General features: G+C 54.2%; 9 protein-coding genes across 10 annotated transcripts; 4 read left to right on the top strand and 5 right to left on the bottom strand.

The window, feature by feature from the left end:
• Positions 1–132: 132 nt before the first annotated feature.
• On the top strand, positions 133–1,050 carry IUM83_06517 (Mitochondrial TOM complex subunit Tom70; the record flags this gene model as incomplete). Its single annotated transcript, XM_067930735.1, has 1 exon — positions 133–1,050. The coding sequence occupies one exon, from the start codon at positions 133–135 to the stop codon at positions 1,048–1,050; it is 918 nt and encodes a 305-aa protein (XP_067789750.1).
• A 148-nt stretch (positions 1,051–1,198) lies between these two features.
• IUM83_06516 (putative methyltransferase METT10D) lies at positions 1,199–2,984 on the bottom strand (the record flags this gene model as incomplete). Its single annotated transcript, XM_067930734.1, has 7 exons — positions 1,199–1,356; positions 1,424–1,588; positions 1,658–1,736; positions 1,828–2,511; positions 2,582–2,657; positions 2,727–2,792; positions 2,860–2,984. 7 exons carry the CDS (start codon positions 2,982–2,984, stop codon positions 1,199–1,201), a joined length of 1,353 nt encoding a protein of 450 aa, XP_067789834.1.
• A 1,039-nt stretch (positions 2,985–4,023) lies between these two features.
• IUM83_06515 (Cell division cycle protein 48) lies at positions 4,024–6,477 on the bottom strand (the record flags this gene model as incomplete). The annotated part of the gene is made up of 4 exons (XM_067930733.1): positions 4,024–4,048; positions 4,120–4,368; positions 4,433–4,558; positions 5,351–6,477. 4 exons carry the CDS (start codon positions 6,475–6,477, stop codon positions 4,024–4,026), a joined length of 1,527 nt encoding a protein of 508 aa, XP_067789752.1.
• A 124-nt stretch (positions 6,478–6,601) lies between these two features.
• On the top strand, positions 6,602–7,872 carry IUM83_06514 (CAMK protein kinase; the record flags this gene model as incomplete). The annotated part of the gene is made up of 2 exons (XM_067930732.1): positions 6,602–7,495; positions 7,588–7,872. The coding sequence occupies 2 exons, from the start codon at positions 6,602–6,604 to the stop codon at positions 7,870–7,872; spliced, it is 1,179 nt and encodes a 392-aa protein (XP_067789751.1).
• A 149-nt stretch (positions 7,873–8,021) lies between these two features.
• Positions 8,022–11,992, bottom strand: IUM83_06513 (Sodium/hydrogen exchanger; the record flags this gene model as incomplete). The annotated part of the gene is made up of 10 exons (XM_067930731.1): positions 8,022–8,159; positions 8,252–8,364; positions 8,432–8,502; positions 8,573–9,504; positions 9,573–9,835; positions 9,903–10,014; positions 10,076–10,195; positions 10,252–11,039; positions 11,106–11,230; positions 11,307–11,992. 10 exons carry the CDS (start codon positions 11,990–11,992, stop codon positions 8,022–8,024), a joined length of 3,348 nt encoding a protein of 1,115 aa, XP_067789753.1.
• Positions 11,993–12,116: 124 nt separating this feature from the next.
• IUM83_06512 (KpsF/GutQ family sugar-phosphate isomerase) lies at positions 12,117–13,079 on the bottom strand (the record flags this gene model as incomplete). Its single annotated transcript, XM_067930730.1, has 4 exons — positions 12,117–12,488; positions 12,581–12,760; positions 12,830–12,892; positions 12,963–13,079. The coding sequence occupies 4 exons, from the start codon at positions 13,077–13,079 to the stop codon at positions 12,117–12,119; spliced, it is 732 nt and encodes a 243-aa protein (XP_067789838.1).
• Positions 13,080–13,166: 87 nt separating this feature from the next.
• On the top strand, positions 13,167–13,878 carry IUM83_06511 (uncharacterized protein; the record flags this gene model as incomplete). Its single annotated transcript, XM_067930729.1, has 2 exons — positions 13,167–13,347; positions 13,430–13,878. 2 exons carry the CDS (start codon positions 13,167–13,169, stop codon positions 13,876–13,878), a joined length of 630 nt encoding a protein of 209 aa, XP_067789754.1.
• Positions 13,879–13,989: 111 nt separating this feature from the next.
• On the bottom strand, positions 13,990–14,736 carry IUM83_06510 (60S ribosomal protein L27a; the record flags this gene model as incomplete). Its single annotated transcript, XM_067930728.1, has 2 exons — positions 13,990–14,433; positions 14,734–14,736. The coding sequence occupies 2 exons, from the start codon at positions 14,734–14,736 to the stop codon at positions 13,990–13,992; spliced, it is 447 nt and encodes a 148-aa protein (XP_067789847.1).
• Positions 14,737–14,987: 251 nt separating this feature from the next.
• On the top strand, positions 14,988–20,867 carry IUM83_06509 (uncharacterized protein; the record flags this gene model as incomplete). 2 transcript variants are annotated; one of them, XM_067930726.1, is made up of 16 exons in its annotated part: positions 14,988–17,033; positions 17,094–17,204; positions 17,279–17,349; positions 17,433–17,813; positions 17,981–18,028; positions 18,093–18,148; positions 18,209–18,429; positions 18,501–18,572; positions 18,640–18,681; positions 18,741–18,857; positions 18,917–19,000; positions 19,069–19,200; positions 19,266–19,414; positions 19,904–20,078; positions 20,149–20,268; positions 20,343–20,867. In XM_067930726.1, 16 exons carry the CDS (start codon positions 14,988–14,990, stop codon positions 20,865–20,867), a joined length of 4,350 nt encoding a protein of 1,449 aa, XP_067789893.1. The 2 variants fall into 2 exon arrangements, with proteins under 2 accessions (XP_067789893.1, XP_067789894.1); XM_067930727.1 differs by having other exon boundaries at positions 20,340–20,867.
• Positions 20,868–20,899: the final 32 nt, after the last annotated feature.

The following is a 20,899-nucleotide window of genomic DNA, read 5'->3' as shown; positions in this document are numbered from 1 at the left end:
CGCACTCGCGCCGAAACCCGAAATGTTGCACTTGTGTACGCCACACCGAAATGTAGTGTTACACAACACTATGGGCCGTACACAACGTGTGTACTGCACACCAGCTTCGAGCTCGTCACTTCAAGCGTTAGGATGCCGTCTGCCAAGCTCGCGGTGGCGCTCTACCGCTCGCTGCTGCGCAGCGCCAAGGTGTTGGACGCCCACGAGGCCTTCAAGGCCCTGCTGCCGCGCGAGGTGGAGTGGCGGCGCGGCGCCAAGTGGTGCGACTTCTTCGGCTCCGGCTCCTCGTGCGCGGCCGCCGTGCGCTCCGAGTTCCGCTCGCCCAGACCTCGCGCGGAGCTCGACGACGCGCTGGACGAGGCGCTGCAGATCAACAAGGCGGTCTCGGAGCGCGTGCACCTGCTCTACCGCGACGAGGACGACCGCCAGCTGCTGCGCTTCACGGAGGTGGCGCTCCCCACCACGTTCGACGAGAAGTACGAGTGGGAGAAGGCTCAGCTGGCGGAGCAGGAGGCGGACGCGCTGGCCGCGGCTCTCGAGCTGCTTCAGAGCGCGTCCCACCTGCTGACGAGTGACGGACTGGACATGACCGACAAGATCCGCCTCGCCACGGCCTACTACGTCGAGTCCATCAAGCTGTTCGAGACGGCGGACGCCCACGCCTACCTTGGCTGGCACTTGTACCTGGACGGGAAGGTTGACGAGGCCGTGAGCGAGTGCCAACGTGCCATTCAACTGGACCCGGCGTTCGGGAACCCGTACAATGACTTGGGACTCATTCGAGTCGACGAAGGCAAGCGAGATGAAGCTCTGGAGCTGTTTCAGAAGGCGAAGGCGGCTCCGCGCAACGACGTGAGGCACTATGCGTGTCAAAACCTGGCGGCCCTGCATCTGGAGGAGAATCGAGTCAAGCAGGCGTTGCATGAGTATATCGAGTCGCTGTATTGGATGCGCCCTGATGAGACGAAGCGGAACATGATCCGAAACACGGTCAGTGATATGGGAGATGTATTGATCACCTTGGCGACGAACAAGACGGCGACGGAGTGAGGACAATGATCTGGTGTGTGGGTGTGGTGGTGGTGGTGGGGGGGGGTCTCAAGTAAATGAGTTGTGCTGAAGTTTGTTTTTTGCAAGAACAAGGCCGTTGCTTAGTCATGGAGAACTTGGAGTGTGAATTCAACGCGTGCTTTACGAACTATTTAAGTGTCGTCGCTATGCTGGTGTTGCCGTTGGACCTTTCTCCGCCATTGACGCCCTGTGCGTATTGTGGCTGATTGAAGCATATCAGCAGTCGTCCAAAAAGCAGCTCGTTCACCTTCTTCAAAAGCAACGAGAACTTCGAAGCCATCTGCGCTGTTTTCCAAAGCAAGTACCTCTACCCGACCTGCACATCGAACAGCGGTTGCGTTGTCGGCAGGACCTTTTACATTTGGGCGGTCCTGCTCCAAGCGAAACATCAACCAGGTTGAAGATTCCTTCTCACTTTCGTCATGTTCGTCTTCAGAGAGCTTGAGTTCCTCTTTTGTATCGACAAATTCACGAATCCTCTGGACAACATCCTGTATCGAAACGCAGCCAAATTGCACTGAACGAACACAACCAGGCATCGATTAGCTACAGGCAGTACGCTGACAATACACCAGAGACGACATACCTTCTTGACTGTGTAGCGGCACCTGGAAGCAAAGTTCCTGTCTACGATGGGCTTCCTTACGCTTCCCCAAAACCTTTGTCTGCACAGCCAGTCATTCCAAGTTAGCCAAAAGCTTCACGGCTAATTGCATACTGTGAGCGGATTTTGCCGATATGGCTGTGGTAACTTACAGAGGGATCGTCCATCACATCGGACGAAAATGTCCACGCGATTCCCCAACGCTTGGTCCGTCCTTGGAAAAACTCAGTAGTCCTAGTACTCCGCACTTGCTTTTCACGGAGCATCGCTAGTAGTTTACGCAAACTCGACTTCCTTCCAACCATCGAGGTGAACCAAAGCACGCGTGTCTGCAATTCCACACTTTCTGCGATCATACTTCCAATAAAAGCAACCTCTCCTCCTGGAAACACCATTTCGTTGGCACTGCCCATACAACTTGCGTCTGGGTTTGTATCCGCCTCGTTCATATGGTCGAAGAACGGCGGGTTGCACATGACAAAGTGGAATCTGCGATCTGGTGGCTCATCCTGCAGCGGTTCCATCAGCAATTTGTTCGTGTGTGTCCGCTTGACCGAAATCACCGTTTCCAGATGATTGCGGACCACGTTTTTCTTCGCACACTCATACGAATCAGAGTCGATCTCCGTCGCAATGAATTTCCACTTATTCATGGTGGCACCAAGCAGCGCGTAGATACAATTCGCCCCAGTCCCCACATCAATCCCCGACACTAGCATCTCTTCAGTAGTGGAAGGCTGATGGTTTTCGCCTGCAGTTTGCTCCACGAAACTCTTGCAGGCTGCTTGACTGAGCAAGTCTTCGATCCAGTGGAGGTAGTTAAGTCGATTCGGCAGCTAACAGCAATAAAAAAGCAAAGGTGAGGTGGCACAATTCACACCTCAACCGGTTGACGAGTCCACCTACCGGTGGACACAAGCGGTTAATGGGGATCTCCCACTCCAGCCCGAAGTCATGCAGCAGCAGCGTCTTCGTCAGCTCCCTGGGCAACAGCATGCAGCCTCAGTCCACCCCGCTCATCCACTGAAAACACCAGTAAGTATTACAACACCTGACTGCGAAGGGGTCGTCCCACGCGAGCGACGCTCGACACTTGGCCTCGTCGACATTGCGCAGACTGTCGCAACGATAGTCGGTCAGCAGTGGAACAGCGACCAGCGTCACCAACTGAACGCGCCACTTACTATTGCTTGAACTCCGGGTATTGCTGGCCCAACGCGTAGAAGTCCGGCGGGCTGTCCTTGTATCGGTTGCGGTCGTGCGCCAGAGCGCCGAGGTGCGGCGTCGGCCGGCGCCTTTCGCCGCGCATCGGAACGGAGCTGCTCGCCAGCGAAATTTGCCTCGTATATGGCTAGTGTACCACATAAATGGTACCGCTGGCGAAGTTGAAGTGACCGACACTTCAGTAGTTGAAGTGAACGGAGAGTTCCAGCACAAGAGTTTTCTGTGAGAACTTCACCACATTCGGAGTGATTGATGATGGAAGCAGCTTCCGTGAGTTTCACATTTTGCAATCTGTCTCGGAGCAAAACACCCATGAAACTGATACACGTCATTGCTGTTGGTGCAATGCTCATCGCTTTGGTCTCTTCTCCAGCTGGCACGGCTGAAGGATTGACGGCTGAAGCCATATCAAACAATGGTGAAGAACTAACGATGACTCGTCGGCTTGATAGCAATGTCGGCTCGGATGAGCATTCGTCGGAGGTCACGTCTAACGAAGGTGAACGCGAAGGCGACGAGAGTGACGAGAGCGACAACGTTTCAAGTGTCCAGAAAGCGGATTCAGAAGACTCAAGTGATGAAGAAGGATATGAGAGTCAGGACTCTGATAGCGTCGACTCCTACGAAGAAGATTCCAACGGCAAGATTTCCCAACGCGCTCACGGCTCCGAATCCAATGACACTGACCACGACAGCGAAGAAGCTTGTAGAAGTGATGACAGTGAGCTACTGCGCACTCCCGTGACGAGGGTTCCAACGACAATAAAAACGACGAGAGTGCGGTATTAAACGATGAAGCCGAAGCCGAAGACGAAGACGATACCGACGACACCGACAACAATGATGAAGATGAGTACGAAAGCGAGTAGGGTGGCTGCAGCATAAAACGTTGCACTATGCCTTGCGGACCTGAAAAAAGCTTAACATGTTTCTATATGACCTAATAGCAGGGCACTTTGCTTGTAGCCGCGTTTGAGTAAGAAGTGTGCCACTGCGGTTGGTTTCTATATCATGCATCAAAGCGTCGAGCATCCGCCGCCTTTCGCCGAGCTTGGCTGCTGCGAACCGAAGCACGAGGTCCCTCTGATCGCCTTGATTTGTTCCTTGTAGTGCTGGCACCGGTATTACGGCGAGCAAACAGGGGTGTTGCTGTCGCCGTAGATGATTTCGAGGTTGTTGACGATGTACCGGTAGCTTCATCCAGGGCCTGCACCACGTACTTTATAGATACGGCCGTGGCCTGCAGGTCGTCACGCATAGACGCCATAGCTGCTTCGCGAAGAATGGCATTCACATCTCCAGCGGACAAACCAGCAGTGCGCTTGGCCAGGTGGATCGCTAGTGCCTCGCGAGAATCGATGACTGGATCGTCAGAGTAGTTAACAGGAACCTCCTCCAGAGCTTGGAAAATGATTTCGCGTCTTGCATCTTCGTCGGGGAAGTCGACATGAATATGAACATCAAAACGTCTGCAAGCAAACAGAGGTCGTGTTAGATATGTTGGTGTGAATTCGCGAACAGCATCGTACGTACCCTGGCCGAAGAATAGCTGGATCAAGCAGTTCCTTGTGTGTAGTGGAGGCGAGGATAACAACGTGTTGCTTCAGAAAGTCCATGCGCGCCTCGTCACTTGCTAAGCTCAGCTGAAGCTTGGTTCGGCTGGTATTAAAACCATCCATTTCGACAAGTAGCATACTCAACATGCGATCGAATGTCTGTTCGGTGCTTGTATCGAAGCCTCGCAGTGGTGCAATACTCTCGATTTGATCGAAATACAGCACACAGGGTGCTGCATTTCTGGCAGTGGCAAAGAGCTCGCGCAGAGCCTTTTCAGTATCACCAACAATCTTCGTGAGCAGATCGCTGCATTGGACAGACACGAAGGAAGCAAGACCACGGCGACGGACTTCTTCGGCTACTGCATGAGCAAGGTGCGTTTTACCGGACCCTGGCGGCCCTGTTAACAGCACACCTTTCGGTGGAGTCGTCCCGAATCTTAAAAATCGGCTGCAATCTTCTAGTGGCTCTATCAAGGAAACTCGTAGAGTTTGGATGGCATCTTTCATACCGAAAACACCAGAGAAAGCATCGGAAGACCTGTTTCCGCCGTGACTTTGAATAGACGTAGACGCTGGTTGTTGTTGCTTTTGAGATACGTGATGCGTCTGAAGAACAGAAGGGTAGCTCACAGCACGAGCCTGCTCAAAATGGCGAGGGCAAACCGTAGCGATACCTTCAGATTTTGTAGTTGCTGCCTCGTTCAAACAATACTGCAGTGCTTTCTGGCAGAGGCTCAAAAGATCGGCACCAACAAATCCACCGGTGCTTTCACTAACCTGATCCAAGAACCCATGATCAAGTTTGTCGTTTTGCCATGTCCTCGTTATAATTCGCAGAATCTCGAGCCGTTCAGTTCGAGAAGGGGGCTCAATCTTCACAATTTGATCCAACCTTCCGTTGGAAAGAACTGCGGCGTCCACATCGCCAGGACGAGTAGTAGTACTCAACACGTATACGCGGTGTGACGACGCCTTTATCTTCTCAAGCGACGAAAGCAGCGCACCCAGGACGCCAATCTCCAGAGCACTTTGCGAATCTGCTAACGCGCGTCGAGACCCAGCAATCGCTTCAATTCCATCGATCAGCAACACGCACGGAGCTTGCAACACTGCGCTCTCGAAGATCTTGACCAGCTGCTTCTCTGACTGACCAACATACGTCTGGAAAATATCCGCCGCATTCAGAAATATCGTCTTCACCCCGATGCATTTGCAAATAGCCTGCGCTAGTGCAGTTTTACCGATTCCAGGCAGTCCACTGACGAGAGCACCCACACTTGGTTTCACCGTGCCCACTCCTTCCTGCTCCGGCGGTCCAAGCCGTTGCAAGATCGTCAGCAACAGACTCCTCGCGTATTTGTCAACTCCTCCAAGTTCTCTCGCCACTTGACCCACATACACATCAACCGGTTGGAATGCTGCAGCTTTCAGCGCGCCCTTCGGTTGCTCGTCCCCTACAAAACGCAACTCAACCGTCGAGGTGCTCGAAACCGTGGCGAACTGCTGGCAACAGCCCGAGCCCGCGGACTCCCACTCGACCTCCGCAAACCTCACGGCGTCTCTGCGGTTCAGCCAGGTCACCGACGAGCGCCTGCCACTCCACACCACAGCTCCGTCCAGCAGCTTGGCCGCGATCCGCTGCAGCCCTCGAGCCACAGCACTGGGAGGTCTCGTCCGAGCCAGAAACTCCACGCGGACGCTGGCAACGACGCCGCACCTGCAATTGCACTTTGTCCCTCCAGTCGCCAGCTCCTCGTCCCCCGCCGGTTGCACTCGTAGCGTCACTCGTTGGCCCTCTGCGTTGCTGGACAACTGCAGCGCCTCAGCGAGTCCGAAAGACAGCGACGACGTGGCCGCCGCACCTCGCAGCTGCGCGAACGCGACGCGCTCTCCATTGGCCACCCGCACGTACTCGTGGCTGCACTGCACTGCAGCGCTGTAGAGGACGCAGCGCTCGTCCCTGGCCGTCGCCACGGCCGACGCCGCGCCGCCCACCACCGCCTCCACCGTCGTAGCCATGTCTTTTATGATTGCAGCGAAGTAACATTTCCCAAACCGGTGAGAATGAATAACTCATAGCGTTACTTCACCGTACGCTTTACCACGCCATCGTCGCGCAGTGTATCATAGCTGCTCGGGCGCGATGGACGTGTGGTTCGTGACGACGCAGTACCCCAAGTTCGGCGACCAGCCTCCGTACGAGACGGTGACGCACCCGGCCGTGTCGCCGCACGCGCGGCCGTTCTCCATGCGCCTGCCCGCGCTCTACCTGGTCTGGGACGCCAAGCGCGGCGTCATCGCGCTGCGGCGGCGCGAGCGGCAGCTGGCCGTGAGCCGCTGCGGCTTCGTGCTGGCGGGCGTGTACTTCCAGGTGGACCAGGCCACGGCGCTGCAGATCCCCGTGGCGCTCAAGGTCATGGACCGCGCGCAGGTGCTGCTGCAGCGGGACGACGTGGAGAGCGAGATCCGCGTCATGGGGCAGCTGCAGATGGGCGGCATCGACGCGCCGCTGGCCAACGAGCACATGGTGCGCTGGGAGTACGCCAGCGACGCCTTCAACCAGTACGTGGCCACGGAGTACGTGGCCAACGGCAGCCTGCAGGCCTTCGCGCACCGCCAGGTGCACCAGCTCATGTTCCGCCACCTGCACGAGTTCGCGCAGGAGAACGGCGCGGCCCCCACCAAGCTCGAGTGCATCTCCTACGTGTACCGCGGCAGCGGCCACGAGTGGATGAGGGAGGGCATCGACATCTTCAAGGGCCTCGTGCGCGCGCTCACGTACCTGCACGCGCAGAACGTGGCGCATCTGGACCTGGACGTGTACAACGTGGCGGTGGACGGACGCACGTGCCCGAGGATCATCGACCTGGGCAGCAGCCAGATCATGGACAATAGAGGACTCGTGGGGGCCGGGTATGTGAGTATCAAGTGCAAGCCGCTGTTCGTGTCGCCGGAGGTGAGGTCCCATCAGAGGATGGCGCCGCCGAGGCCGGGGTTCAATGGCGCGGCGGCGGATATGTGGGCCGCGGGGGTGATTGTAAGTTGTGCTGTGATATTTTTTATGGCAGGGGCCTTGAGGCGTGGAGGAGTTGGTTGGCTGACAGGTTTCTCGATGTGTGTGGTCTGTAGCTGGTGCAGTGTATCGTGTGGGGTTTCCGCGGCGGACCCACCTATTTGATGTCAAATACCAATTGGCGGCGAGAGGTGTTCAGCCATATCGACGCAACGTGCAGTCCCAAGACTTGTCATTTGTGCGTAAACTTTATCTCCATCCCCCCACTCATCGGAGCGATTATCAAGCAGTTGCTGCACGTGGACCCGAAGCAACGCCCTTCAGCGTACGAGGTCGCAATAGCGTTGCAGGAAAACCGTCAAGTGCAGCTGTTCCCTGTTCACCCGCGGATACAAGGATGAACGACTACAAGCTGAAAAACGAATCAGACGGCTAAAACGCCGTGGCGCGTTATTAATTATCAAGAAGGGAAAGCCACAATGCAGCCTGGAATTTTGCTACGATCTTGGCTACTGCGCGTACTGCTACATCGGTAGTTGCCATGCAGAATTTAGTGCCTACTGGTAGCAGGTGGCGTCGCGAAAGGAGATAGCAGTTGTACCGATGAGGTGGTAGAAGATGAAGACGTGGTGTACTGTCGTAAGATGTGTCGTTCTTGCAAAATCGACATCGTAAAGGTGAAATCCTCCTGGAGTAGATAAAGTAGAAAGATACGACACGTTGACAAGGAATCGTTAGCATGTCAACCCGTCGCTTAAACAAACTAAGCAAGCCTCCTACCGAGAACAACGTAAATTCGCCATGCTCATTTTCGTCACCGCACGAGTTATAAATCTTCACGAGTTCTCGGTTATCAAGCCCAGGGAACTTGGATCGTACCATGGTAGCAAATGCTGATAAAGACAAATATGTGAGTATCGACGAAAGCACACCACAACGTGAGGCCTCAAGCTATCATACCATCGAAGTGAGCTACGCCAGTAGCGTCTGGGATAATTTCTTGAAAGATCATTGCCCATTCATCCCGTGTCCTGTGTTTTTCAGCAGAACATACAATATGAGTGAGCAGCACCTGACGTCGTAAATACGAGATTATTATACCTTAGCTGGTACTGCATCCACACTTTCATCACCATGTCCAGTACGTCATCAAGCCCAAGCATCGATAGCATTGTCATCGAAGATCGAGCCACCGTAGCTCCTGCATCCTGACGTGAAGGAACCGATATACTTTGGAACGCAAGCATTCGCTGGCGCTGCTCTTTGCTATCAAACAATCGACCAACTAGTGGATCATCCACAAGTGCTTTCAGCACCGACTGTGATACAGTACAAGACTGGAAGTACGCTGCTTCTAGTCGTAACGCGAGTTGTCCTCCTGGGATAACATGCTGGAGTGCCAGAAGATAAAAGTCCAACGCAGTTTGGGGCAGTGGACGATCACCTGGGATCGCGTTCATGAAGCGTCTGAACCATTTCACACGCGTAGCCTCAGGCACGCCCACTACCTGTTTCGCAGCGAGCAGCAGATTCACAAGCTTTCTTTTCGCAAGCGGCTTCAAGCCCAGCTCGAGCATGTAAAGTTCCATGACAAAGTCTGCCAATGATTGGCGCTTGCGGTTCATGGCGTCGTCGTGTTCATCAGCAGCTATCTTGGCGATGTATATGCGACCAATCTCGTTAACAATTTGATAAGTCGTCCAATTCTCCTCGGTTAGTAGCTCCTCCTCGGTCTTCGGCTCAGACCCTCCTGTCGTCTGTGTAATCGTCGTACTGAGAGTAACTTCTTTCTCTGTCATTGCTCGGAGCGGTTCGAGCAGCTCTTCACACTGTCTTCGTAATTTCTCTCGGGCTCTTAGCTTCCTGCGACCCTGGTTCAACTTGCTGCTGGTTTGCACACCGGTTTCGACTACAGTTTTGGTTGTAAGTTTGAAAACGGTGGGGTCAAAGTCTGGATCATTGAAATCTGGGAGAACGTTACGATGGTACAAGAGGAACGTCGTAAAGAGCGCTGGGTTCGCTTCAAAAGGTTCCTGGTGGCAAGGAGAATTAGTTAGCAAGGAGCTGATACTACTTCGCGATCAAGCGAATGAAATGTTACCAAAAGCAGATCTGGATGCTCAGCAAATAATCTTGAAATCAATGCGGGTTTACGGTGAGCAACATCGACAAAAAACTCAGGGTGTTTTTCAAGAGTGTCTCCGAGGCATTGAGGCACCGTTGCAAATACCGCATTCAATATCGTGGTGTCCTCCCGGACGATTTGGGGCAGCGTTTGAGGGTTGCTCTTGATTACAGAACTGACGATCTCGGGGGATGAAGCAAGCACTTTGGTAAGTGTGACATTGCATGCTTGGAGTACATCTGCAAAAAAAAACGTTTGAATGTTAGTACCAGTGAAATTCTTAAATGGAGCGATGCCACCACCGACCCGAGAGAATGTAAGGTTTTGCTTTAACAACGGCCGCAATAGCAGAGGAACGGTTCAACAGGAGATCGGCAAGTCCTCGGGGATGGTTGATCAAAAATTCTTCGAGAACGCTCTACAAATGAGAACACTCCTTAGCAATAAGCACCTAGCACAAAGTACACAACATACAGTACCGTGCTCTCTCGAAAGGTGTGGCTCAGAAGAGGTAGCAAAACATCGGATCGCTGCGTAAGAACTTGCGAAACACGATACACGTTTTGCTCCAAAACACGCGCTACTAGGTTTTCCGAGCCCTGGAAGAATCATAAATTAGCCTGGTATTAAAATGAAGTCACAAGTGGGAACTTGCCTGAAATATGTGAGCGGTCAAATACGGCGAGCGCCAGAGAATAGCAGCAAACTCCTGAGGATGGCGGTCAACAAGATGCTGGAAGAGGGCTGGGGCGCTTTTCTCCGTCATGGTGCCAGGTGGAGATGAATTTTCCCCGAGCAAAGTATCAATGTTTCCTAGAGCGAACTTTTGCAGTTCGATTGAATGTGCCCGTGCTATGGCAGTCAGCAAACGTGCTATATCCGAGGCGTTGGTGCGCTGCATCAGAAGTTCGAACAAAGCGTCTGCCCTCTCCGGAATCTCCGTTTCCAGATGATATTTGAGTACCTCTTCGCACGCTGAACCAGCTAGCAGACTAATGTTACCACGTAGAAATAACTCGAACAGCTCCTTCTTATCTTCGTCAACATCTAATTGATTGATCAGGGCTTCGATACGCTGTCGAAACGACAGATCATTGTGTTTGTCTTGCCAGGGATAATTCTTCAGAGATGCCCGTCCACTACATGGCTGTTGTGTTTGTTCGGCATTTGCAATGTTCTCCAAAGCCCAAAAAGCTTCGAAGTAGAGAAGCTTTCTCTCTCGAGGTAGGTCGTCATCTTCTCGGCTGGGGTCTTGAGATGCTGGTACCAGAGTATCCACGGAATTGTTCAAGTAAAGCCCCGACTCAATCACAGTGATAATGACATCCAGCACCCGCTGATATTCAGGCAACCGTTGCGGAAGCTTTCTCAAGCAGTCCATCGCGATCAACACTGATAGTTCATCAGGATCCGCCTTCGCTACCAGTTTGCGCCGCAATAGATCTGAGGGAAAACACGTGCTGTTAGAGCGTCTGAATTGAACGGCATCACAGGAGTCGGTGAACGTACATGACTTTTCGATGTGGTCATTGATTGATTTCCAAAGCCGAGAGATGTCATCAGACGTCGCGTGGTCACCACAAGCCCAGTCGTCGACTATGTCGCACAGAAGTTGGTCTTGAGGTGAAGGAGAGCTGTAGCGCATCCAGCAATGTCTGTTAGAGACAACAATAACCGACGTCTAGCACCGCTAATTCAGATGGAACGCACGAGTCCTGCAAAGTGAAAAAGTGCCGTAGCAGGAAGGTCGTTTTGCGTTTGGCTTCCTCGTGGGCGCTCCCGTCAGCACTGAAGGCCCCACCGCGCGATATAATGCGTTGCATCTTGAATCGGTTCAACGCTAACTGGTTATTGCCTCGGATTCGCTGGAGCTCGTCCACGTCTAGACGGTGTGTGTGCGCTAGGAGGCACGCCTTGATCTCAACGTGCTCCCTCGCCCGCGTGTTAATTGGGAAGAGGAACTGCGGGTCGAAGTCCCTACTGCTAGCTGCTTGCGGGGGTTCATAGACCAACCGACCCTCGTGGTCTCTTGCCACGGGAGAGCTCGCAGGACGCTGGTGGGTCTTCTGGCTCTCCAACTCATTGGCATCAGGGATCGCAAGCCGCGAGAGGTTTGCTCTAGCACTCTTGCATTGCAGCGGAGACGTCGCAGCCACTGCCAGGGGCTTGGCACTGACAGGACTGGAAGGAATTTTCTGTCTCGGAGACACGAACGAGTCGGCTGGTTTCCCGGACAGCCTGCGAGTCGTCTGCGGCCGGACTGGCTGCGCTGCGTGTTTGCTCAGCAGCGGGTCGTCTCTCACAACTCGAAGGTTCCCGCTCGGAAGCTGCAGGTGACGCAGATTCGAGCTCCGATCCCCAGCATCTCGGCCTGAAACTCGAGAAGGAGCAGCCATGTCACCCCTCCCCCCTCAGCTCGGAAGCTGGACGGAAAGGCAACAACTTAACCCCGTCGCTAAACAGCCATAGCATAAAAATAGTGTGGAATTATAACACCAAAAGACTTTAGAGAATCCGTCTTTAGTTGGCGAACCGCGCTCCGATGGCGCCGCCGGGGTGGCTCTCGCGCAGGCGGTCGGCCCCGTCGGCCAAGTTCTCGACCAGCTGCTGCACGATGGCGTTGCAGACGGCCTCCTGCACGACGATGCTCCTGGCGGGCACGGGGCAGTCGGCCTCGTCCTCCGCGGCCGCGAGCACCGCCACGTCGCTCTGCTTGCTCAGCGGCGAGCGCGCGTCCCCCACGATGGCCACCACGCCGCAGCCGGCCTGGTGGAAGAGCTTGGGCAGCGGCAGCAGCTCCGCCGTGCGCCCGCTGTGCGACACGACGACGACCACGTCGCCGCGCTTCAGCCCGCCCAGCTCGCCGTGCACCCACTCGCCCCCGTGGACCCACTGCAACAAGTTGCAACAGTTTGCAACAAATTGCAACAGTTTAGCACCAGAGTTTGCCAGCAACACCTTAACCGCAATGATTGGGGCCGCACCTGGCTGCTGATGGAGATGGAGGACAGAGTGGACGCCAGACGCCGCGCCACGGCCCCGGACTTGCCGATGCCCGTGACGAACACGCGGCTCTGCCGGTCGTGGCACTGCAGCACGCGCGTGACGCACTGCGTGAAGCTCTGGGCCGCGTCCGAGTCGCTCGCCAGAGATCGGAACAGCTTCTGCTCGTGATGCAACAAACTTCAACTTTTAGTTGCCGACTGGCTGATGGAAAGCGTTGCCGTACGGACCTGCAGAGCGTAGACGTCACTTGCCACGGAGCGTAAGCTGGCACTGCCGCATGCGAGAGGGTCCTAGGTACAGGGCAAAGGTTTTCCCTTTAGCACACGTTTGCCTCAAGAGTTTTCCACGTTTTGCTGCCACCTTGGCGCTGGTGTCCGAGCGGATAGAGATGCCGCTAGAGCCGATTGCACGCGTGCAAGACGCAGCTGAGCGGCGCGCGAGGAGGGTGTGCGCTTGGAGCGACAGGGAGCGGAGCATGAGGTCGCGATGGTTGCCTGGAGTTGCCTGGTCGTGCAGGTCGTCGTTTGATTGGCTACAAAGGTAGGGGCGATAGAGAGGATCGCGATGGACGTCGCGGAGCTTTGGCGACGTGAGAGGGAGATTTTGGAGAGGAAGCGCCGGTTGCAACTGAGTGAGCGTCGGAAGCAACGCCGCGATGAGGTGAAGCAGTTTGTTGCAAGTGGGGGTGGGCTTGCACTGCCAGCGACGACGTTGGCGGAGGTTGAGGCGGTCACGAGTCGACCTGGTGCGGACGCAACGACATGCTTGGTGTTAAATGGAGAGGACCAGCCAAGATGTTAACCTTTTGAGCGTAATGTATGTGACAGGTTTCCTCCGCGAGCAGTTGAAGTTGTCGAATCTGACACCGTTAAGGCGGTGGTATCTGCAGCTGCAAATGCTGGTTGCCGAGGACTGCAAGACGCCGCAAGTTGGAGACGACATTGATTCGGCGTTGCAGGCGTGTGTGAGGGCATTGGGTCAAGACAAATCTTGCTTCGACGTGGTGTACCGCCAAGGAGCGCGGGTGGCTGACGCTCGAGAGGCTTTGCTGGACGAGAGTGCGCCCATGGACGTCCGGGAGCTCTTGAGCTTCTCCACCCGCAGCAACGGCTTCATCTGCCGCGTCACATGCGTAAACGACGGCAAGCAAATTGCAGTCAACTGCAGCGAGTGGATCGACAACCTGCAGACACACCTGCAACTTCTTGTATCCCAAGAAGCTACACCCGTGTCCGCAGCAATCTCCTTTATACACAACGCACTCCAGCAACACTAAATAAAAGACAAATAAAGGCTTCCGTCGCATTTAATGAGATGACAATCGTTGTATTTCCCATTATGCTTCGCACCACCGCAATATCCAGCTACCGATTATGCAATCAGCAACTTAAGCAGTCAGAAGGCAGGCGCCGCCGGCGGCCTTGATCTTCTTCTCGGCCTCGGCCGAGAAGTACTTGGCCTTGACGATCACGGGCACCTCCGGGAGGCGGCCCTTGCCGAGCACCTTGAAGTAGCCGGCCTTGGTCACGTCGATCACGGGGGCCTTGCCGTCCTTGGCCTTCTCGGCCTGCTCCTTGGTCTTCTCCGAGACCAGCGTCCACAGACGCTCCACGTTCACCGTGGGGCAGTGCGTGCGGTTGCGCAGCAGGTGGAAGTGGCGCATACCGACCTTACCGAAGTAACCCGGGTGGAACTTGTCCATCAGGATGCGGTGGTGGTGCTGGCCACCGGCGTTACCGCGACCACCAGGGTGCTTGCGGTGCTTGCCGATACGGCCGTGGCCGGCGCTCACGTGTCCGCGTTTCTTGCGGTTCTTGGAAAAACGGGACGGCTACGCAGGCACAAGCACACATAACACACGGCCTGTCATTTATCTCGCTCAGCCAGAATAATTTCTCTAACACTGGCGCTGGCCACAGCTTGAGGAAGGTTAGAGAGAGAGGAGGAGGGAGGCGAGGTTGCCGTCCTGTGCCGTATCGAAAGAGTTTCCTTTTCCTGTATACGTTGCCCCGCCAGTTGCCGTTGCCTGTGTGTGTATACGCGATCACTGCGTCCCCCTGTCTCCCTCTTTCTCTCGCTGTTGCCTGTGGCTGTGTTCATTCCCTTTCGCCCGAAAAGCAGAGGGCCTTACCATATTGACTTGGTGATAAGCGAATGCGAATGGGAAGCGCTAAGACCAAAGGGCTCTCGGTCGGCGGCGAATGGTTGGCTCGTTGGCTCCCAGCCCCAAGCATACAAACGCCGAGTCAATCCGGCGCCACATACAAACTCAAGTCAAAAGGGTCTGCGGCGACCATCGGTTACGTTAACCGTTGACCGGTTCGGAGTAGGTGTAGGGGTAGCACCCGAGATGGCTACATTTGTGCGCATGAATCGTCGCAGACCATGGAGCAGCAGGCTGAAGTTGCGGCGATGGACGCTGCCTGCTCGACCACAGAGAATCAAGACGTACAAGCAAGTGCATCAGATGAAGATGCTCTTGCTGCTTCCAATGATGTGTCTAATGCTGCGGAAGCCTCCCCCAGTGAAGAATTATGGGTCCGCAAATGGGACGACGCCAGTGGCTCGCTCTATTACTTCAACTTGCGCACACAGAAGAGTTCGTGGGAGCAGCCACAGGCCTACAAGGCCGTCTTCATGTCGGATCCAATGGACATGGACTCGGGGAGGGCTCCCGAAACTGTGGAATCTGCAATTGACCCTAATGACGAGCAGCTGAGACTGCAACAGCAGCAGGAGCAGCAGAACAGCGCGTCCGTGGCGATCCAGAGCTTGTACCGCGGTTGGAAGGGCCGCAAGCGCGTGAAGGAGGCGAGGAAGTGGACGGAGCAGTTCGATCCGACGACGGCACAAAAGTACTACTACAACAGCGAGACTGGCGAGTCTCAGTGGGAGAAACCTGCCGACTTCTTGACGGGGGTCAAGGATGAACGAAGCGCACGAGCGGTGAAGATTCAGAGTGTTTATCGAGCCAAGAAGGCGCGAGACCGAGTGAAGCAGCTTGCTGATGAAGAGGACGAGGAAGAGGAGTTGATGGAGCAGCAGATGCTAGATGAAGCGGAAGCTTTGGCCCAAAAGGAACTAGCGGCGACAGTTGCGGACGAGTCGAGCCCCCGAGTGGTGTGGTGCGAGTACTTCGACCCTCGATCGGGTAAGTATTACTATCGCCACGTAGCCACGAATGCCATTACGTGGGAGAAGCCGGAGACATATGTGTCTTCATGGGCGAAAGGTAGCAAGCGCGATCTAGCGGCGCTGTCGATTCAGTGTGCAGCAAGGAAGCGGATCGCGACCAACGATGTTGAGGCGAAACGGGCGAAGCTGCGCGCGCTCACTGATCCGGCTGCCATGCAACTAAAACTCGGAGAACTCAAGCAGGTATCGGTGGAAATCCAGGCAGAGATCGACGCTCGAGCACTCGTTTCGGCCGAGGAAGAGCAACAGTTCCCTCATTTGATCAACTTGTTGTCAGGGTGGCGAGAATCGCTTGAAAGCATCAAGAACCACATCACGTCGTTGGAGAACCAAGGAGAGGATATATTACTCGCAGAAGGTGTGGCATCTCGTGTTGCGCAAGCAGAGCGATTTCATAAAGCCCTGGCTGAGATGAGAAGTGAGTGTCTAACTGTACTCAGGAGTATTCTGTTGATGAACAGCTACTTCGTAGACCTTGACGTCCATCGTATCAATATCGCCTGCACCACTTTCGCCAAGTGGAAGTTGCACGAAGTCTGCGCACTCCGGGATTCTCGTCTGGTGGAAATTATTCAAGGCAGTGACATTAGTCAGATACTTGACAAAGCAGAAGCTCTTCTTCGTCGGGCAATGGGGCTAACGGACTTCAACAGCGCATCGACTTCGTCGGATGGGAAACGCTACGAAGACTGGCATCCATCAGTAGCCGCGGCACTTATTGGCGTCAGTGAGATGAAAGAACGCCTAACGCAGAAAACACAACTTCTTCGTGGTTATCGATCTGCTGAGGCCAGAAAGAGAGAGATTTCTCAGATGGCCGAGGAGGACTTGTTGGCCTCGCGACTAGCTCAGCTACGGCGTCGGCGGGTGAATGATGAAATAGACCATGCTGCGTTCCTTGTCAAGTGTCAGGAATACTGGAAAAAGGGCTTGAATCAGCGAGAAGAGGACTTACATGCAGCTGTTGCTCTTGAAAGCTCCAAACTGCATATACGATCGAAGACCCAGGAGGCGCCACACGCCGACCCAACAAGCGATCCAAACAACCACGACAACAAGTTCAAGCTATCGATATGGGAGGCTACCAAGGAAGGCCTTTCAGTAGATGATGTTCGGGCAATGGTGTTTGCAGAGATGCAAAAAGCTCGCCGCCTTGGGTACGACTTCTTGGTGAAAACCGCTCGCTCCGACCTCGGGGAAACTCTTATCCAGATCGCTTGTTGGTGGGGCCATGCGGTACGCAATGCATCGCAGAGAGTAGCAATTGTGAGGATCTAATCCCCGGCTGTATCTCAGCACTTGGTCAGATTCTTCCTAGAGGAAGGCGCTCAAATCGACGGGGTTGACAGCACTTGCAATCGTTTCTCCCTCTTGCATGAAGCGGCTCGACGAGGGCATTCGCATGTAGTACGTGGATACTTGCTGAGATGTACTACTAGCAACCTTCAATTCTGTGAACTGATCTTGAATTGTGCTGCTAGATTCGGATTCTTCTCGATCACGGGCTTTCATGCAACCTGACAGATAGCACTGGTGATACGCCATTTCACTGGTACGTCCACACAAGATCTTGCAAGTTAGTTTTTTTACTTGGACTCATGGAGAGCTTTGGTGCTGGTGGGGTGGCGCATTCAGGGCTGCGCGTAAGAACAACTATAGTGCCGTGCTCACCCTTTTGGGTGTGTATTCTTCCGATCGAGACAAGACTGCTGCTGATGCTATCATCAAGACCGTTCGCTACAAAAATTACAGAGGCAAGATGGCTTCTGCCTTGGCAAAAGGCGAACGTGTACGTGCTGCCTTAAAGGCAGCAGAGGAAGGCCGACTACCTCCTCTACGTCGTCCTCGTACGGGAGACAGCAAATCAACTGCAACGGGGTTTTCACGACGGATGACGGAAGTTGGCCATCGAGATCGAACTCGAGGTATCAGCCCCAAGAAGGGCAAGACGATGGCAATGCTGAGCAAGTCCACGAAACACGGTTCTACCCTCGATATTGATGAGCTGGTATCGAGGTAACGCTCTGCAATGAAGGCTATTTTAATGTTTCGTCAATGCATCCTCGACCTCATTTGTGCTGAAAAGAGCAGTTTGACGAGAGCTAGAGGTGCCCTGCGGCTCAATCACGGTCTACCGCCGCCAACAACCTGACAAACAATTTATCTTGCTTTAAGTTGAGTAGAAGTACCATGCTTGCGATATCAGCACCGGAGAAGATGGAGCAGCTCATGTAACAACGCCTGGACTTACAATTGTAGCGTTTGCACTCAAACTAACCTTTTCGCTACGAACAGCACTGTGTTTTCTCAGCGACTGCAGCCACAGGCCCTACAACGATTAAGCGTAGCCGGTAAGGAGTAGTTATTCTATTTTTCAAACCATAATGCTAACCATGCTTGATGTTTCGCAGATATCCTCCAAGATGCCTCTGCTGCGGCACTTATGCGAGAGGAGATTCCATCGCTGGACACCTTTCACGTAGGAAAGCAGCAGAAACCGTGTTTCGGGCGCATTTTAAAGTTTTTGCATTTGCACGAGCCCACTGGCCTCGAAAAAGATGAAGAGCACAAACGTGCAGCAGTGCGCTATCTCGCACTTCGGACAATGCTGCAGCAGTGTGGAGATATTAAGGTTAGAACGACTCCATGAAAGCATTTCAGGCGTATACGTGTACGTGACCTCCGGTTGCTGCTACGATGCAGATATCCAATATCCAGGAAGCTTGTCTGGACAAGGTTCTTCGCTGGTTCGAAGCAACCGAAGCAAACGCTTTAGTACGTGCCAACAACATCCAAGGAGAAAAACGACAGAAGCATGATAGGAACCTTATTTTTCCCATAGACATCGTCGACCGGATCTACACCAATCCTTCCGCCACGAATGGTATGCTCGTGTCGTCTCACTTTACACAGTACTTGTTACTGACATTCCTGGCTTTGTAGTCTCCTAAGAAGACCAGCTTAGCTCCCAATCAATTGCTAGATAAATGTGCCAGCGAGACGAGTTTTCTCCCGGCAAAGACCAGCACTTCGAACGCCACGGTAGCCGCAAAGCTTGAGGTACGACTGAGGTCATGATACTTGCATCACAGTACTAATGGGCTGAGCAAATTTTGCAGAAATACAAAATGCCGGACCTGCGAGCCTCCCATATTCGTCGAATAGCTGAGCTGCGTTCTCGCGGTGCGGACGTCTCGGAGGCGGTATGTTGGCTCCCAACAACGTCATAAGAGAAGAATTGAGCTGATATTATGCAATGATGCACTTCCAGAGTTTACCGATCGAAGAAAATAATAACATCGATTCTAAGCGCGAAGAATCCGAAGACTCTAGGCGCCAAGCAGTACAAGACCGAATGATCGAAGCCACATTCAAGCTGTATCGCCCCGAAACGGACGCAGAGGTTCGAGCGCAGTGAGCCTTTTCACTGCTTTGTTGGATCATCTTACATTTACTTGCTGTTGTTAGCGCGAGATGAACCTGCTGTGGCTCAGACGGCGGCAAGAAGACGAAACTACGCGTATGAAAGATGAGGAGGTTCAACAGCGAGTCCAGAAGTGGTCAATGGACCGCAGTCGCGATGAATCGGAGAACCTCAGAAAGCGCGAGTCTACAAGGTTAGTTGCAGGACTTAACCAGATCTTGCAGGAGGGTGTTGATCAGGATAAACCTTTCGCTTGGCGGAGCTCAAAAGCCCTCCACCCCGATCTGATTGGAATGGCCGCTCCATCAAATCAGCCTGCAAGTGCTCCGACGAAAGTTGGTATTTCGACGACAACAGAATCCAAGGAAGTGGTGCAGCAAGAAAATGTTGTCACCCGTAAACAACCTATGCAACCTCTTTCAAGCGGCAAGCAGCCCGGCCAGATCGTGGTCAAGAACAGAAAAGCTTCGGTGGCATCTGGGGGTGGCATGCACTTCCGAAACCAACTTCCAGCGAACTATGTCCCCCCTGGATTAGCTGCAACCTCGTCTGTGCCAAAAAGTAAGCGCGACTCAACATCTACCCCGATAAGCGCGAGGCCTGCTTCGAGCAGCAAAGAGTCTTCAGTCTCGCGCAGCAGCATAGACAGACGTGCCTCCGGGGTTTCTGACGATCCATCCAGCGCTAGTGAAGAGGAGGACGATGAGTCAGCGACAGAAGACAGTGCAATGAGGAGGCAGAAAACCTTCCGTCACGAAATTCGCCATCAGATGAAACTTCAAAGCTACCATGTACCGTGTTACTACGCTGGCGGTGGAGATCACACCGCCACGACAGGGAACTTCAAGCCGCAAAAGGTACAGCTCTACAATTTGTCCATTACCCGACATGAGTATTGATTTCCTTGCATGAACTGCATGTCCTTAGGCGCACCCACGAGGGACGATACCAGTACAGCCGTTGCCAGCGGACCCCGAGCTCCGTTGTCTTCAAGAAGCCAGCGAGATGCGTCGAGTGTTCGCCCTTCCTATCGATAAAGCACTACAGGTTGGATCAAATTGCTCTGTGCCTCTTGTAGGGATACTACAGAAGTAACCACACCTTTTCTTTTCAATTAGCAGAAGCCAGCTCCTCCTCCCATAACCACCCGAGAAGCAGAGCGGGAGGTCTCGTCGTCGCGGAAATCGGGTCGCTCCGAGACGAGCAAGCCGCGGCGTAGATCTAGATCCTCCAAGGGGAAGCGAGCCCCGACCAGTGCTCGTAGTGGTGCCGCTGTCCTGCCCCGATCAGCCCCAACCTACACATTCTCGGAGCCGCCCGTCACCGCCTCCACCAGCGACCTGCGCCAGTCGCAGCTGGAGGAGCTGGAGAAGATCCGTCGGCTCTTCGAGGAGAATCACTTGACCCTCTCGCCCCAGGCCCTCGAGCGCGGCCTGCTCGTGCCAGAAGACCGTCCGCTGCTCGAGAGCATCACCAACCTCCCGGTCGCTGGCTCACGGCTTCTCATCAACCCGCTCACGCGCCGCGCAAAGACCGCGAAGCCTAGGAAGAAGCTCAGCGCCAAGAAGAAGAAGGGCCGAAAGGCCAAGAAGAGCGCGGGCAAAAGCACCAAATCGCCCAAGAGCTCACGCCCGAGCAAGAAGTGACAACTTCAACATCTGAAGCAGATGTAGCCATT

Source organism: Phytophthora cinnamomi (assembly GCF_018691715.1).
Source record: "Phytophthora cinnamomi strain GKB4 chromosome Unknown Contig50, whole genome shotgun sequence".
Classification (NCBI taxonomy): domain Eukaryota; phylum Oomycota; class Peronosporomycetes; order Peronosporales; family Peronosporaceae; genus Phytophthora; species Phytophthora cinnamomi.
Note: the sequence above shows the minus strand (reverse complement) of the source record. Positions and strands in the feature narration are given on the sequence as shown.